The sequence below is a fragment of the Grus americana genome, chromosome 14, assembly GCF_028858705.1.
Source record: "Grus americana isolate bGruAme1 chromosome 14, bGruAme1.mat, whole genome shotgun sequence".
NCBI lineage: Eukaryota > Metazoa > Chordata > Aves > Gruiformes > Gruidae > Grus > Grus americana.
In genome coordinates, this window is record NC_072865.1 from 4236546 (window position 1) to 4252159 (window position 15614).

The 15614-nt window shown below is 44.1% G+C and overlaps 2 protein-coding genes across 2 annotated transcripts; both read right to left on the reverse strand.

The window, feature by feature from the left end:
* LOC129212798 (myeloid protein 1-like) lies at nt 1–4686 on the reverse strand. The gene is made up of 7 exons (XM_054841893.1): nt 4543–4686; nt 3875–4007; nt 2837–2994; nt 2139–2309; nt 1307–1421; nt 673–824; nt 1–238 (listed from the first exon to the last, which is right to left on the reverse strand). The coding sequence occupies exons 1-7, from the start codon at nt 4586–4588 to the stop codon at nt 48–50; spliced, it is 966 nt and encodes a 321-aa protein (XP_054697868.1). The 5' UTR covers nt 4589–4686; the 3' UTR covers nt 1–47.
* Nucleotides 4687–10875: 6189 nt separating this feature from the next.
* LOC129212729 (leukocyte cell-derived chemotaxin-2-like) lies at nt 10876–13962 on the reverse strand. Its single transcript, XM_054841714.1, has 4 exons — nt 13811–13962; nt 12306–12402; nt 12015–12160; nt 10876–11487 (listed from the first exon to the last, which is right to left on the reverse strand). The coding sequence occupies exons 1-4, from the start codon at nt 13860–13862 to the stop codon at nt 11321–11323; spliced, it is 462 nt and encodes a 153-aa protein (XP_054697689.1). The 5' UTR covers nt 13863–13962; the 3' UTR covers nt 10876–11320.
* Between the last annotated feature and the right edge of the window lie 1652 nt (nt 13963–15614).

The window sequence follows — 15614 nt, forward strand, 5'->3', positions numbered from 1 at the left end:
TTTTGGATGCTGAGATGAATTTATTTGGAATTTACTACATTTCCATTTCACACTCTTTGCCCTTTCCCCCTTTCAAGATTGCCAGTAGGATCTGAGTGATCGCAATTCTCAACATGAATATGAGATGTGATCCCGGGAAACACCCTTTGCATTGGCAGCATTCTCCCAAGGATTTGTCCCTTAGAAACTCTACCGACGTATCTGATGGGATGGATGCAGAGTAGTTTCACACAGAAGCCTGGTGAAAATAAGAGGGAAAACATCAAGTGACTGATGAAGCATTTGTTCTTCTGTGCTATATTTCAGAAATATTAACATTTTCTGTCTTGTCCTTTCTGCTGAGATAGCAATAGTGGAAATACCAAAATAGCAAAGGCACTGTGGTCATAAATAGTAGAGATAGTGGTTGGAGTTGTTGGCTTGGTGGAGGAGGGAAGATGGAAGGCAGGGAGAAGGTGGGAATGCCTACTGTACTGAAGAGAAGAGCTTGAAGACATTCTACAAAAGTCAATTTTTTGCATTCTAGCATAGGAGCAAAAAGTTCAGCATGTAAATGAATAGAAGAGGCAGTGTTTGAAAATGTACCTTGCTCAACTACTTGGCTAGCTGCAAGGTAATACATCCTATGTGATCTCAAGACAAAGAAATAGGAAATGAAAAATAGCTATTTACCTGATCCACTGATTTTGACTCCATCGTCAATGGCATTTCCGTTGTGGAAGAATTTAACGGGTCCAGAGAGCTCGCCAGAAAAGGGAGCATAGACGGTTGCTCCATCAGCACAGATGACATCCACACCAGAGTGCTTTCCTTTACCATTTTTTCTGAAAACAAATACGTAATTAGAAAAGTCAGGCTCAACACGTAAGATAGATGAGTTAACACACTGCAAGATCTGGAAATGGGTTGTTTGTACTGAGACAGTGCTGACGTAGTTGACTGGCTGATAAAAGTTTTTTGGTGTAGATGATGTAATGCTGTGAAGGGTTGATGATGTGTTAGAGTTGCAGTTTTGCAAATTGGAAGGAAAAAAAAAAAAGCCTTTCTTCCAAGCCTTTAAATAGAGCTGTAGAGTCATGGAAATGTTGGTTGGCAGGTACCTGTGGAGGAGTAAAAAACCTCTGAGCACAGAGGGTTTATGGACAATGTGGGCAACCTGTGCTGGTGCTGCATTACCCCTGCAGTGAAAACGTTGCCTCGTGTCCAACCTAAACCTCCAAAACTGTAATTCTTAAATGGCTTAAACAGAGTTTGGCTCTATTTCAGTGGAGCAGCAGCAAAGCCCCACATGTTCCGCTTACAGTACCTTGGAGCTCCGTAGTATCCACAGCCATATCTATCACAGCCTCTTATCTCGTTTGTAGGATTCCCAGAGCATATTGTTGCCCAGTGTCCGTCTTGTTGTGGGAATGGTGGAACATCTTTGAAATACAGAAACACAGCGCATCGAAGTTAACTTTTGAGTTCTAAGTGTTGCATGTTTGTAAGTACTATGTGTTAATTTTAGTTAGGTAGGAACATACTGGAGTTACATCCCACACCTGTAGTGGATATCTCCTCCACCAAAACTTGTCCTTTAGGAAATGGAAATAGAATGTACAACTAAGACTGGATTGTAATGTTTCTAGATTAGGGAACATGCTTTAGAGACAAAAATTCAAAAAGAGCATCACAGTTCCTAGAGTGTAATCTGAGGGGTAGGAAAAGACTCGGTTTTGTTTCTTATTCTATGCTCACGCTGAGACTGGACTCCTCAAGTCCTCTTCTCCAATACTACCAATATACTATTCGCGAAGAATCATCCCAAAGTCTGCGAAGATGTATTACTGAAAACATTGCTAGCAGCTGAAAGGGTAGAAACAGAAGAAATGTCTGACTCAGTTTACTGCTGAGACTTGACGCTGCTGTGTCATGGGGGCAAGAAATGCCACTTGATAAGCTGATATATTGTCCTTCCTGTAACACTGCTCACAGTCCTGTTACGCTGTATTTATAATGCATATTTTCTTTCAGATGTTGCTGTTGGGGAGAACCTAAGACAGAGGGGACTATTGCTATTTGATATTGTTGTCCTTATTTGAAATTAATAACTTAATTTTCATTCATTATACTACTTATTCTGGGTTTTTTTTCTTTACCAGGTGTAAGTAGCTGAGTAGGATCAGAGTGGTCGCAGTTCTCAACGTGAATGTGAGAGACAATGCCAGGAAATACTCTTTGCATTGGCAGCATTCTCCCGAGGTGTTGCCCTCTCTGGATTTGGCCATGGTATCGGATGGGGTGAATACAGACGAGCTTCACACAGTAACCTGGAAGAGACGGGAGAGGAAGTGAGGTCAGGAAACATCAACTGCATCTGTTCTCAGGGTGAGTAAGAAACCTTCCGGGCCAGGCTCTTAGTGGAGACTAATGATGAAACAGAAATGTAGTCAAGGGACCAACAATCCCGAGATCAAAATTATTTGATTTGCTATGGAAAAGAGGAAGTTGGAAAATAGGGACAGGAAAACATCCTCTCAGCAAAACTGAGGGTATATTTCTGTTACTTTATTTTTACTGTTTCCTTTTTTTGATTTGCGGTTGTTGTTTTCCTGCTACCTGTTGTTCAACTCCTTTCTTCCCTCCTCTCCAAGAAAAGCATAGGAAAAGAACTGCATCCTGCTGGAGCTGACTTCTGATATTTTGGAGGAGCAGTGTAGTTGTGCCTCACTGTAGGAACTAGAGAGGGTGTGAGATTAATCAACACTTTGCTTGAATTGAAGACGCACAGAAACCTTAAATGAATAAAATGATTACTTGTGCATGCCTCACAATGTATCTGCTGTTAATTACTTGCCTGATCCTGTGATTTGGACTCCATCGTCGATGGCATTGCCGTTATGAAAGAATCGAATGGGTCCAGAGAGCTGGCCGCTAAAAGGAGCGTACACTGTCGCTCCATCAGCACAGATGACATCCACGCCTGTGTGCTTGTGCTTTCCTTTACCACTGTGTCTGAAAACATAAATGTGTATTTAGAGAAGTCTGCCAGGCTTAACATGATGTATAGATAGATCAGTTAACACAGTATGATATCTGAAACTTGTCTAAGAAAATGAAATTGGAAAGAAATAGCGACTTTGATCCATCTTTCATTATTGCAAAATGCTTGTATTACTCTGACCTTCTTTAAAGGGAATGAGACTTCACATTTTAAGCAAATTTTTAATTTTCCCAAGTTCATGGGATATTTCAAGCTGTTACAGAAAAGTACCCCTGTTCTACCCCAAAATACATCTGTGCCAGTGTAAAGTAGAATCTTATGTTTGGCACTTTGTCATTTAGAAATTCAGAAGTTGCATGATGAGGATAGACACTTACAGCACCTGGGGAGAGGAGATGACAGGAAAACAGAGACAAACAGGAGTCATTCTACATATAAAAGCATTTTTCATGGAAATATAACCTGTTCTGTTATGAGGTGCCTACTTAAAGACAGCGATGCTGGTAGACCTTTAGCTTGTGTAAATTAATGTACTTAGCTTCCTGTAGCTGTTGCTGAATGTTAGTTAAATATCTGGTCTATAAGCAACAAGAATAAACGACCCAAATCCTTGAAATACTTTCCATTTCCTTTATTACTGTGGCTGCTAATTCATGTCACGGTCTCACTTCTTCACCCATGCACTAGTTAGTAGCTGTGGTATTACTACACTTTGTTGAGATTGCCAATTAACATCCCAAAAATGAGTAAGAGGTCCTGCAGACAAGAGTCTTCTCTCATTCTAAGTGTCAACTCTCATTAAACTCTACTCATTCTCCTGTGTGACCATTTTATTTAGGAAAGCAGCAGCAAACCCCACTGCTCCATACTCCCGATGCCTTGCTGTGTTACCTGTCGGCGCCGAAGTGGCCGCAGCCATATCTATCGCAGCCCCGGATTTTGTTGGTGGGATTTCCGCTGCAGATCGGTGCCCAGTGCCTGTGCTGTTGTTGGGGCGGGTGCACGTCCCACTGCTTGGCAAAAACTTTGCGTGCAAAAGAGGAAAATAGGGAAAATTCAACCGGGTTCTCGGTACAGTACAACAGAAGGAGTTAGGGTGCAAAATAGGGTGTTTAAAGTGGGAGACATGGTGACTCTGCCACAGAAGAAAGGTTCCTTCCTCAGATACTGTGGAGAATGGCTCATGGGTGTTTATAATTTCAGAAACTGTAGGTAAAAGAGCATTGTACAACCTGTTGTATAGATTTGATCCCTCTTCATAGAGGTCTTATTTTAAGATATGCTAAAAGCAAAACAATGACTATTTTAAATATTAGTTTGTGAAATAAGTCAAACTAGAAGTTTCATGAAAAAAGTGAAAATAAACGTTTCAATATATGACTCTAAATGCATGCCCAATTCCTTATTTTAGGATAGTCAGAATTGCACACATTACCATAATTCTTCATAAAACTAGAGTGAAAAACCAGCATTATTTATGTTGGAACAAATTTCAATAAATCATTAGTGTCTGCCTAAAAGCAGTCAAGACCAACTGCAGTACAGCAATCTCAACTCACCAGTGGACACCAAGCTGACCAGAGCGACCAGACTGAGAGCTGACATCTTGTGGCTGTTTCACCGGTGTTCTTTGATCGAATCAAAGACATTGAGCAGTAGCTGCCTGGGGTATTTATGTGTTTTTGAAAGCCCCAGTTTTTTGTCTTGGCCAATCAATCTTGAGCAAAGTATTACAGCTCCAGGTGGATGGTGTTGCCATATTAGGCACTGAGGATGTCTACAACCTCTAACAGTTGTTAGAGCTGGTTGGGAAAGATGGATAAAATAATTGGTCTCTTAGCACACAGTAACAGATGGAAATGAAAAATCCCGCATTTCAGGAAGTTCTGGTTGAACGTTTCTTCACATCTTTTCTTCTTCCTCATGAAGCAAGGGAACACTTAATGGTTCCCAAAACCAATGGGAAACAAGAATATGGTCCAGAAGATTGAGTTGGAGGTAAAAGATGGGCAAACTCTCCCTGTATGTAACCAGTTTGTCCTTCACTGCTTATTCCAGTGCTTTGCTCCTCCCCAGGTGTATGTGCCCATTAGAGATGTCCAACAGAGTGACAAAGAACACATGGAGGTGTAATGTTTGCTGTAACATGAGTGTTCACTTAGGCTAAGAAACGTGGATGCTTTTGCATGGAAGCGTGGGGTTTTTTTCCTGTTCAGTTGAAATTATCACTAAGTCTGCCTTTAAATCCATGATGTCTTTTCACCAAAACCCTGGTTTTTAACAACAAAATTCTTACTAAAACATCTTCAAGTTCTGAAACAAACAGTTGCAAACCCAAGTTGTGTGGCATAACTGGCATGGAATTAAAAAAAAATAATCTAGGTTTTATAATCTTTCATTTAGTATTTGCTTAATTTCAGTTCTTGTACTATTAAGCAGGCTAGTGTCTCTTTTAATTGTTCCTTCCATTTAGTTTTTCTGCACTACTTACAGGAAAACATTAGATTTTCTTTATGGGCATTTCTTGGTTAATATGAAATTAAAATGAGTCGTGGAGCTTTCGCATAAACTATCTGATATTCCAAGTTACAGAAACCTCTGGAAGGCCTGCAGGTTTTATTCAGAGGAGAAACAGATGTGTCTCTGCCACACTTCTAGTTTGCAAAGAGCAAATCTCTGCACAACCAGCAGCTGGAGACAAATTTTTTGTTTGTGGTTCCAAGCTTTTTTTACAGCCAATATTTAACCCCCAAACAATCTTTTAATGCTCCCTGGGGTTTTTACAAGTGGCTTTGCTGATTTTACCCCTGCTGCTTTCTCCCTCCATCCTGCCAGAAGGAACTGCTGTTTTCATACTCGTAGCCACCAAACGCATATTTATATAAATGTTATGTCCCCTTGGTCTAGTTTTGATGAAGCTTTTGGTTGTAATTTGCTCAGTATAATGGAGCCCCGGCTTATAAATGATAGAAGACACTGGTAAGAGCCCTCAGTGGGTATTCAGGATTTGGGGATGCTGCTTACTCCTGAACTGAGAGACAAGGTACGTGGGTTTGTGTGACCCTTGCCTGAAACAGCCTTCGTCGCTGCAAGCTGGGAGAGCTCGTGCAGTATTCTGTGCAGCTTTCCAGGCTTCCCCGCTTTCATTTGGCAGAGGCTCTCTGTAACCCCCCTCAGCTCTCCTTAGCAGAGAGAATCAGCAAGCGAGGTGGTGTGTGCGGCACCTTGCAATGAAGATTTCGTAGCATAGAGGTAGTAAAGTATCTCCAAGCTTGGCTAGCTTGATACTAGCTGCAGTAAGCTTTTTTCCTACTGGAAACAAAACCATTTACAAATAAAGACTTGATTTGGGTGATGCCTGGCAATTTCCAGTTGCGGGGTCTCCAGTGGGGTTTCTGCAATACTGATCTCTCTGCATCAGAGTTTATTCCCAGTTTAGTCCTGACTGCCTCTATGCACTAGTAGTGTTTTAAATATCTCATTAAATAAATTTTACCTGGGGCAGACCTGCCTTGAAAAGCTAACTATTTTTATAGACTTTTGTGAACTCACACGCTCATAATTTTACCAAAGGAGGAATTGCAGCACCTCAATCCACTCTACAAAGTCTTGCGAAGGAAAGGCTGGGCGTAAAGCCCGTCGAGCTGGTAGGCATGAGGAAAGAAGTGCAAATAGGTGCACAAACACCAAAGAAGCTTTTCTCTGAATCCTGTTTTGCAGTCTGGTATTTTGTAAAGTGGCTCTAAGCTACCTTTCCTTAGCGATTTTTTCCATCTCATTTGTGCTACAGAGCTGACTCCAAATTGCTCGTAGCTGTGTACATTTTTTGTGTTTTCTCCGTAAGACACCTTAACAGCTTTGTATCTTGCTCTGTTCTTTCTAAAACATGTCAAAATGTCATGTGCTACAGTAATATATCTAATGCAATTCTGGTAAAGTATTCTTAATAAAACAGTTTTCAAGGGTATGATATTGCAGTTGAGACTTCTGAGTGCGTTCCCCATCTTTCCTGGGTGAGCTGGAAGGTGCAGACCTCTCGCCTTGGGCACTTGGGCTTGGCAAACCTCTGAACCAAAGTTGCTGGGATTCCTGTGTTGGGCAACGGAGATGTTAGCATGACAGTTGGTAGGTGCGGTTGTGAAACACACGAACTGCCTGCTTAGCACACTCCAACAGAAGGATATGGAACAACCGACCAGTGTTGCACAGCCCCTGGGAGCTGCAGTTGCGCCATTTCCTTCCCTGCGGACAAGGGGATGGAAAGGAGCCAGCGTGCAGCGCCGCGAGGAGCGCACCGGGAGCGATGCGCTGGCTGGGGAAATGCTGACTTCTTTCTCTTGCATGACCTGGGTGAATTCCCTGTTTTGCCCCTTTTATGCCAGTAGTAACTTCCCTGGCTGTGTTAGTCCCTTCAAGGTCTTCTCATGGACTGAGTGAGAGTGCAGCGGGCAAATGTGAGTGTTTGGGCTGGTATCGCCAGGCAGTGAATGAGTTAAGCCTGATGCTGTCCAGGAGAAATCCCAATTTTGCTATTCAGCCTTTCCAAAGATACTGTGACTCTGCTGTGTAAATTATGTGGTGTTTCAGGAGGGTCCGCTTACGAGGGCTTTTGGATAGATGGTACCTGGCATGCCTGTGTCCATAAACCTTGCAAATGTTAGTCTAGCCACTCTTAATGTATTAATTATTTTAACATTATCTCTTAATGAGAAAATGGTAAAATGATGGAATAAAGTTTCTGGAGGAAAAAAGCCAGAAAACAGTGAGACACACCTGGGTCATGGTCTTTGAGCAGAAACGTCAGCGAAAGCCAGGGCCAAACCCTGCGCCAGGGCAAATTCAACCCCCATCCAAGGCATGCAGTTTCCTTCCAGCCGTGCTGCCATCCTCAGTGTGTTGCCCACAAGTGAGGGCTGGTTTCTCCATCATTTCCTTTACACATATTTCAGCTCAGTGGGATTCAACCAACATCCAAAACCTAATGATTTGGTCCATAAAGTCCTCCTCCTTTGCAAGCCCTGTGGGGCTGCAGCCCCAGTGAACTGGATAAATGAGAGCTGCACATCTTATTTCTTAGTAATGTTACAGTATCATAACTGTAGATTTGCCAGACTTGTTAGCAGGCAATTGAAAAAGTAAAACCTTTTCCTCGCTATATTTTACAGAACAATTGACTTTGTCCTTGGTGTGTTCGGTATGGGAACCAGTCAATGCTGAGCACCTGCCTCCCGGCTGATCTGCACACAATATGTTATTAAACAACCTTAAAAGCTGTTTCTCTGGAAAATCAATAATATCCTTTGTGCTAATCATTACAAATCAAATTATGATTTAAAAATTAACTGTAGAAGAATTTACTCGTGCAATTAGCAGCACAGGCTTTCATGCTGAAAATCAAGCTGGCACAACGTAAACCAACTTGCACTCGCTATTTATTCAGGCTCCTGGTCATCTGATGAGACTGAGATAAGAGGAATTTTGTTACAGCGGTTAATTAAGCTTTGTGTACAGAGCTTATACTGTAGTATCGCTGGAAAATCAGCAGGTCGCGCTAGCTGATCAGCCAAAAGGCTTGGCTGGGCACGTTGTTTTGAGTAGATGGCAGGCTGTAGGAGATGGGAGCGTGCTGCCTTCCTTCTTTGCTAAGTATGAGCTGAAGATGAAGTTGGGCTGCTGTACAGTTCTGATTGAAGTCTCCATCTGGAATTTATTTTGCCTTTTTAATATACTTCCTAAGCCTGATTTCGGCAAGTTTTAATGGGGAGGATGGAGGAACACAAAAGCAAATCTTTTTGCTACCGATGTCCTGTCCTGTGGGGAGGACAAAGCTCGGCTGAATCCTCTGAAAGTCCTTTAATGCTCAGGGAAATAGAAGGGAATAGTGCAGATTTGGGTCGCAGCCGTAGGCAGTTAGGACTTTCACAGTTTGGGATCCCAGCTTATCTCTTTGTCTGGGACCTTATCGTACAAACTTATAAAATGAAAGTGATAGCAAGGAAAAGGATCCCTGCAGAACTGGTGAAGAAGAAAAGCGGTTCTGCATGGCCTGAGTTTGCAGCTCTTTCCTGAAAAGCCTAGTTGCCCCCATTACTTCCCCTTTCCCCTTGAATATTCCTAGAGCTCTGTCTTTTACCAGCCCTTTATTTCCTTCCCAGAGTCAGCTACAAATTGTGCTTTCCCTACTTCTACAGCCAGTGGGGTTTTTTTTACTGGACTGAAAAGATAAAGCTGGATTTACTTATACTGTTTGCCCCAACCGCTCTGTTACCTAAAGTAGAAAGTGGTATTTACTTTTTTTTTTCTCTGTGGCTGGGTGACAGCCCCAGCTAAACCAGGATTTTTTAGCATTTGCCCTCTACCTCTCTCAGGCACCTGCCGGAAGCATCCTGCATCCCTGCACCAAAGCACTGCACCTCCCTGTGCTGCTGGCAAAACTCTGATTAAATAATAGCTCCCTGAAAAGGTTTGTGAAACCAGTCTGCGGGGACAGACCAGAAAAGTGCTGAGCTGTTGTCATTAATGTGCAGGTGAAAACGTGACGTATAGAGGAGCAAAGCTGGTGAGCGGGGAGCAGCTCGGACCACGAGTCCCTGGGAGCGGGCACTGCCGCGTGGTCTCTCTGGACTGCAGGAGGGCAGGATGCTGTGCCGAGGGCCGGGACAAGGCAGGCTGGGGTCTCTCAGTGCTGTTTTGGCATTCCTGTTCCTTCCAGGGCCCGCTGATACCCCTGCGCCGTGCTTTAAAAGGTGACGGGATCTCCTGTCCCTGTTAACAGGTTCCTGATGCACGGGACAGCTGGGGGGGGAGGAGACAAGTGTGTCCCAGGGAAGAGCTTACGTGTCGTTTCTGGGGAAAAAAAGTGTCACATCATGTTTTCTTCCTCGTAAAAGGACTAAAATCAAGTAAAAATATTAATTTTGCAGTAGAATCTGTAAGGCTGGAGGCTCGGTGCCTTGCTCAGTCAGCAAGGCCAGCTCAGTCTTTCGTTAGGCTTTGCATGGAGAAGTGGGGGCTTGATTGGGACCTCCCCTTTTCAAATGTGGGAAGCTGGTAACTGGGTTAAAACCTGGGATTTTAACCGAGTGAGACTCAGGTGGAAGTGTTACTTTTCTGCAGGCAGCCAGCTTCATGATAAAAATAAACAAACAAAATTGGTCAAAATTGGAAAACTCTGGGGACTTTTGCTGAAATGTTTCTGCTTTCAGTATAAGGAAAAGGTTTGGGTTTTTTTTTTCACGGAGAACTCAGTTATATTGGCTCGCCATCAATGTCTGGTTGCTATCTGCCCCTGCAGGTCTGGGCTGTATGTTTACATGGACGTGCTGCTGTTTCATTTATAGCAAAGTTAAAGCGGTTCCCAGGGGAGCTGAATGGGCCACAGCAGGTTAAGCACTTTTCACAGATGGAGCAAACATCTTTCTGTAGTTTCTTAGAAAAAACAAATCTGCTGTCGGGACATAGGCAGCTCCCACTGAAGCAGCTTCTTTGCTTATCCGAGGCTGCAGTTGCATTAGTAAATCCGTGAGCCTGCGGCACTTGTAGGGCACTTCAGCTCGTGAAACTCCCAGTAGCATCCTGGTAGCCTTGGCCTGAAAAGCCCTGTCCTGTTAAACAAGAGCTTGTTGTCCCGGGAAAGTCTTCAGCTGATTTACTAATGGAACAAATGCCTCACTTGGACAAAAAGAAAGCTGGGTGTGCCAAGGCAATCCTGAATCAGGAGTCTGGGGAAAAGGAATGAGTTACTTCATTAATGTTGTTTTATGTTTTTTGGTCATGGGCCCCAGGAAAGATTTGGGTTTCAGCTTTATACAGTTCCCCCCCCTCCCCAGCTGCATTAAAAAAGCAGAACCCAGCCCAAACTCTGTGACAGCACCAAAGAAATTCAAAGCAACTTGTAGTGAAGCAGCCCTTTAATAATGTGATTTTCCATATGCAAGCAAAAGTGAAATTTCTGGCTTATTGAAGAAATCTTTGTGTTTGGCTGCAAAGAGAGCCGAGGAGTCCAAGATGAGTGAGCTGCGGCACGGCTCACTGCGGTGCTGCGCGAGGATCCACCACCTCCCAGCCGCTCGTCCGTTCCCCACTGCTTCAGCCTTCATCTCCGAGTGCAGTGATGTGCAGGATACGACAACAGCTCTAACGCGTGCGTTATACCTTACTGAGTCTGCTTATGTTCAGATAACCACCAGCATTTTGGTCACGGATGCTTTTTAGGTGGAACAACTGCTTGAGGCTCAGTGACCTCTACTTTACTAGAGTGACTATCTATGCCCAAGCAATTTAATGAATACACAAGAAGAGGGCTGGAGGCTTTGCCCCTGATGCGCAGCTGCCCGTTTACAGGTTGGGAGTAGGATCTGTCAAGTCACAGTTCTGGATATGGACATGGGACGTAATTCCTCGGTAGACCCTTTGCATGGGCAGCAGGACACCGATTTTCTCTCCCTTCTTGATGGGGCCGCTGGACTTGACAGGTTTGATGTAAAACATCTTAATGCAGAATCCTGTTAACAGGGGAGAGAGAACAGGGGGAAACTGTTGCTCCTATGAAATGGTTTAAAAGCCTGGCAAAGTGATAACGTTCAGTAGCAAAACACAAATGACAATAAAATGGTAAGAGATTCAGCAGCAGCGAAAGTTACAGAAAATGCTGTGATGCTCCTATAGCATCAAGAAGAGAGAATAGGAAAAGAAAGAAATGAACATGGAGGAGGGTGGGGAAGGGCATTAAAGTGGGTAAAACTGCATGAGCAAGCCAGAGGCTGTTCCTTTAGTTATCCAAAATGTGCAAAGGGGCCAGCTTCATCCTTTGACTTTTTTAATAGAGGTGAAATGCTGTAATGATTTCAATCAATTTTCCTGCATTAACAGAACCTGGATTTCAAAGTTACAGTTTTCACTTGGATTCACATGCAAGCACACTGCAGTTTGGGTTGAGTTCACAATTTCTGGCTGAGTTTAAAGCTCTATAAACCAATCGGAGCGTTTTGCAATCAGGCTTTGCAAGACACACGTCGTTCAGCTCTGGTACCTGATCCTGAAAGCTGGACTCCGTTGTCGATGGCATTGCCGTTTCCGTAGGGCCTGACTTGCCTGTCGATGTTCCCTGTGAAGGGTGCGTACACCACCGAGCCGTCCTCACACACCACGTCCACTCCCTTGTGCTTCCTCCCTCCTCTGAAGAAGAAGAAGAGCGAGGTGGGTTAGCCCGCAACAGAGTGCTTTGCCAGCTAGAAACCCTCCCCTTGCCCATTTTTCCGTGCTTATTTCTATTTTAAGAAAGTTTCAAGCACAGCCATCTCCCGCCATGCCAGCCCAGGACCTGGGGCTGTCGTATCCACCGCAGCCCTGGCTGTCGCAGCTTCTGATTTTGTTTGCAGGTTGACTTGAGCAGATTTTTGCCCATTGTGCTGCAGTAGCTAGAAAAGAAGAAAAGAGAAGAATGGGAGATGAAACCCACAAGTTAGAAAAGGGGATTTCCCAGCCCATATTGTTTAATCAATAGCAAGGTCCCTTTGGACTTTGCTGTAACCGTGGATCAGGCTTCGGGGAACTAGAAAATTGTTCATCTTTTAATGCAAGTTAATTTTAGGGATGCAATGAAACAGCATTTTATTTGTTTTAGGCTTTGTCCAGTGACGTTTGAGGGTACTTAAAGCAGCGACTTCAAAGCAAAAATGCAGAACAAATAGATCTGGAGTGGACATCGTGGGATGCCCCGCTCCTCTCCCATCGCCCCAGGGCAGACGTGCTGTGCTGCATTCACGTGGCAGCGTGGGGCTGGAGCTACGGGATGTCTGCCTGGAAGGTGACCTGAGCCACCCAGGATCTTGGGATACTGCACTGTAACTGTAAAAAAGACGGCTGAGAGAGACCCACCAAGTCCATTCCTATTCCCTAATGGGGGATCCAGTCAAAACCACAAGCTGTGATCTACCTTTTACTGATTGCATTTTCTATCTCCCTGTGTTTCTATATCACTCTTTCAAAGTACCCCAGTAGGGTAACATCCTCGTATTTTTTATTCCAGACTCCAGCTGCCATCACCCACAGTCAAACCCATGCTGATCCTACGGCCCCGGCGATGTCTGAGAGAGGGGAGACATTTACCGGGGAGAAGAGGGGAAAGGCAAGCCCTGTCTTGGTACCTTCTCCGAGCCCTGCTCCCCCCCACCAAAACTACTAGGGTTTCCCATGGGATGCTTTAGCAAGAATGGGGCTGGTCTAGCAAGCAGCAACGAGTTAGTTTGTTCGTGCATGTGAACCACTCGGGAGGGACCATCCTCGCTGGGCTCCAGGAATATACGCAAACAGGGGAAATGATGTGCTGGCACTGAAGGTTTGGTGCGAAAAGGATGCAGGAAATCTCTAACGCCTTCCTCAAGCAAAACAGTCCTTTGTTCTAGGTAGTCTTCATTTATGTTAATGAATTGTGTATTCTTTGTGAAATCAAAGGTGATGGCTTTAAACACAGAAACATCTCTGGGAACAGTCTTTGCTCAGTGGGCTGATCTTTAGGTAAAAGGCTTTCAAGAGAACATGCGTGCTGATGGTAATTGATGTGCCTCGGCTGATTCTTCCTCACTCAATCAACATTATTACTCTAACAAAATTTTTCCACAACTCTACCATATCTGAAAAGGTTTTTTCCATGGAGGTTTCTATGCAATGGGAGAGGGGTTATTTTCAAAAGAAAAAAAATGGCAGAGAACAAATCAGTTCCTAAATCCTTACAGATATACTTCATTTAAAAAAAAAAAAAAAAAGGAAAAAGAAAAAGAAGGCAGGTTACAATGAGCAATGGTTACTAAAATTCAGCTAACTCACCACTGGAGATCACAATCGCGAGGATGACTGCTGTGACTCTCTGCATTTTCATGTGCCTTGAGAGCTCTGCTTCCAAAGTGAATGGTCTAAAATACTTTGCTTTCTATTTATACACCTCAACAGAGGCTGTATCCAAATTTTTCCAGCCAATCAGAAAATTTATGTGGCCTCAGTTCTTTTGTTTGCAGATTCAGGCCAACAGCAAGAACTGACAGCAGCCCTTGAAGTGTACCACCAGCTTGGCTAATTGGCGGTGTAGAGGCTCCAACCTATTTCGCAATGGCAGCTATGGGGGTTTTGTTTGGTTTTGTTTACCACGAAACCATGACTATTAAACTCAAATTTTAAGGACAATTTGTAACTATTCCTGCCTGTTGCACAATCCTGAAGTTTAGCAAGATAATTTGGGTGGAAAAGGGGAAAAGAGTTTAAATGAACTTAAAAAAATATCTGTCCAGATGGATACCTTCTACTATGATAGCCCTCCCACCATGGCTGTTGTTTCACGGAAGGAAATTCAGCCAGGTGGACACAGCTCTGTGCCACGATTCACACCCAACCTCACGCTAGAAAAATCTGATCAGGCGACCCATGAAATGAGACCTTTGTACCCCATTTTTGTTAGCCGGCTTCATTAATGCATCCCAGAAATTGCCATGTTGCTGCTGCTGAACCTTCAGCACTAACAGTGGGAGGGACACATGTTTACAATCCTCACTGTGCCTGAACAGAAAATGTTATGAACCCTATAATATTGTGGCTGAACAAAATTACAGGAAATTGAAGAAGAAGAGAACACTGGAGCACACATAAGGCCACTTCGAGTGCTGTTTCTGGGAAGGGAGGGAATGCAGTGCCATGGTTTGCAGCCAGGAGCTGGAAGTTGTTTGTCTCCTCGGCTCTTTGGCTGAGCGGTCTGTACCACTGGGAGCCACTGACCGCTTTGGTTCCCCGCGCAATAAAACCCGAGAGCCCAGGTTAGATATGGCTTTGGGTCAGGGCTCTCAGGCAGGACGCTGTGCCCTCGCTGTCTCTCTTTCGTGGCACCGGATGGGTGAAGACTGGCCTTACACCCCAAAACCAAACCAAGAGCAGTTCTTCTGCGCAGAATTCAAACCCATCTTTTCCAGAGATGGAAACATCGGCTGCTGATGGATGCTGCTGAACAGAAGTTGTATTTCACGGGAAAAGATGGTGACCCCATCAGGCTGTCTTTGAGACACACGTGCTGCCGCCTTCTTTCCCCTTCTCCTGCTGAAGCATCATCCAACCATGTCACCGATGTCTGTCATACACTAACAGTGACAGGGCAACGGCTTGGCTTGGACAGAGCCAACACCTGAACCCAGCTGAAGCCTGGCTGGAGTGGGCTGGTGGAGACCATGTGAGATGTTTCAGCTCCAGACAACCCACTGCAAATCAGCCAGACAAGGAGGACAGTCGTACCGGTCCTGCTGCACGAGGGGTTTTAAACCTGCCGCCACCTTCCCACACCCCGCACTCCCATTTGAATCCCTGCATGATTTTCTTCTCCAGAAGAAACACTCCTGGTTTACTGTTGTCCTGCTCATCAGATGTTATATGTAGAGAGGGGAAAAATCTGTTTGACAGTAACATTTTGAAACAGTACGTTTAGACAGAGTACAAAGGAAAAAATATGGCAATACCTTGCCCTCTGTGCAATGCTTCTCATGCCCAGGGCTCAGCTAAACCAATCTAGCTAAAATTGCATTATCTTAAATTCATTTTGTTAATTACTAATTTTGTTAGAGACCTACCAATCAAGATCAAAGAGGAGAAAAGA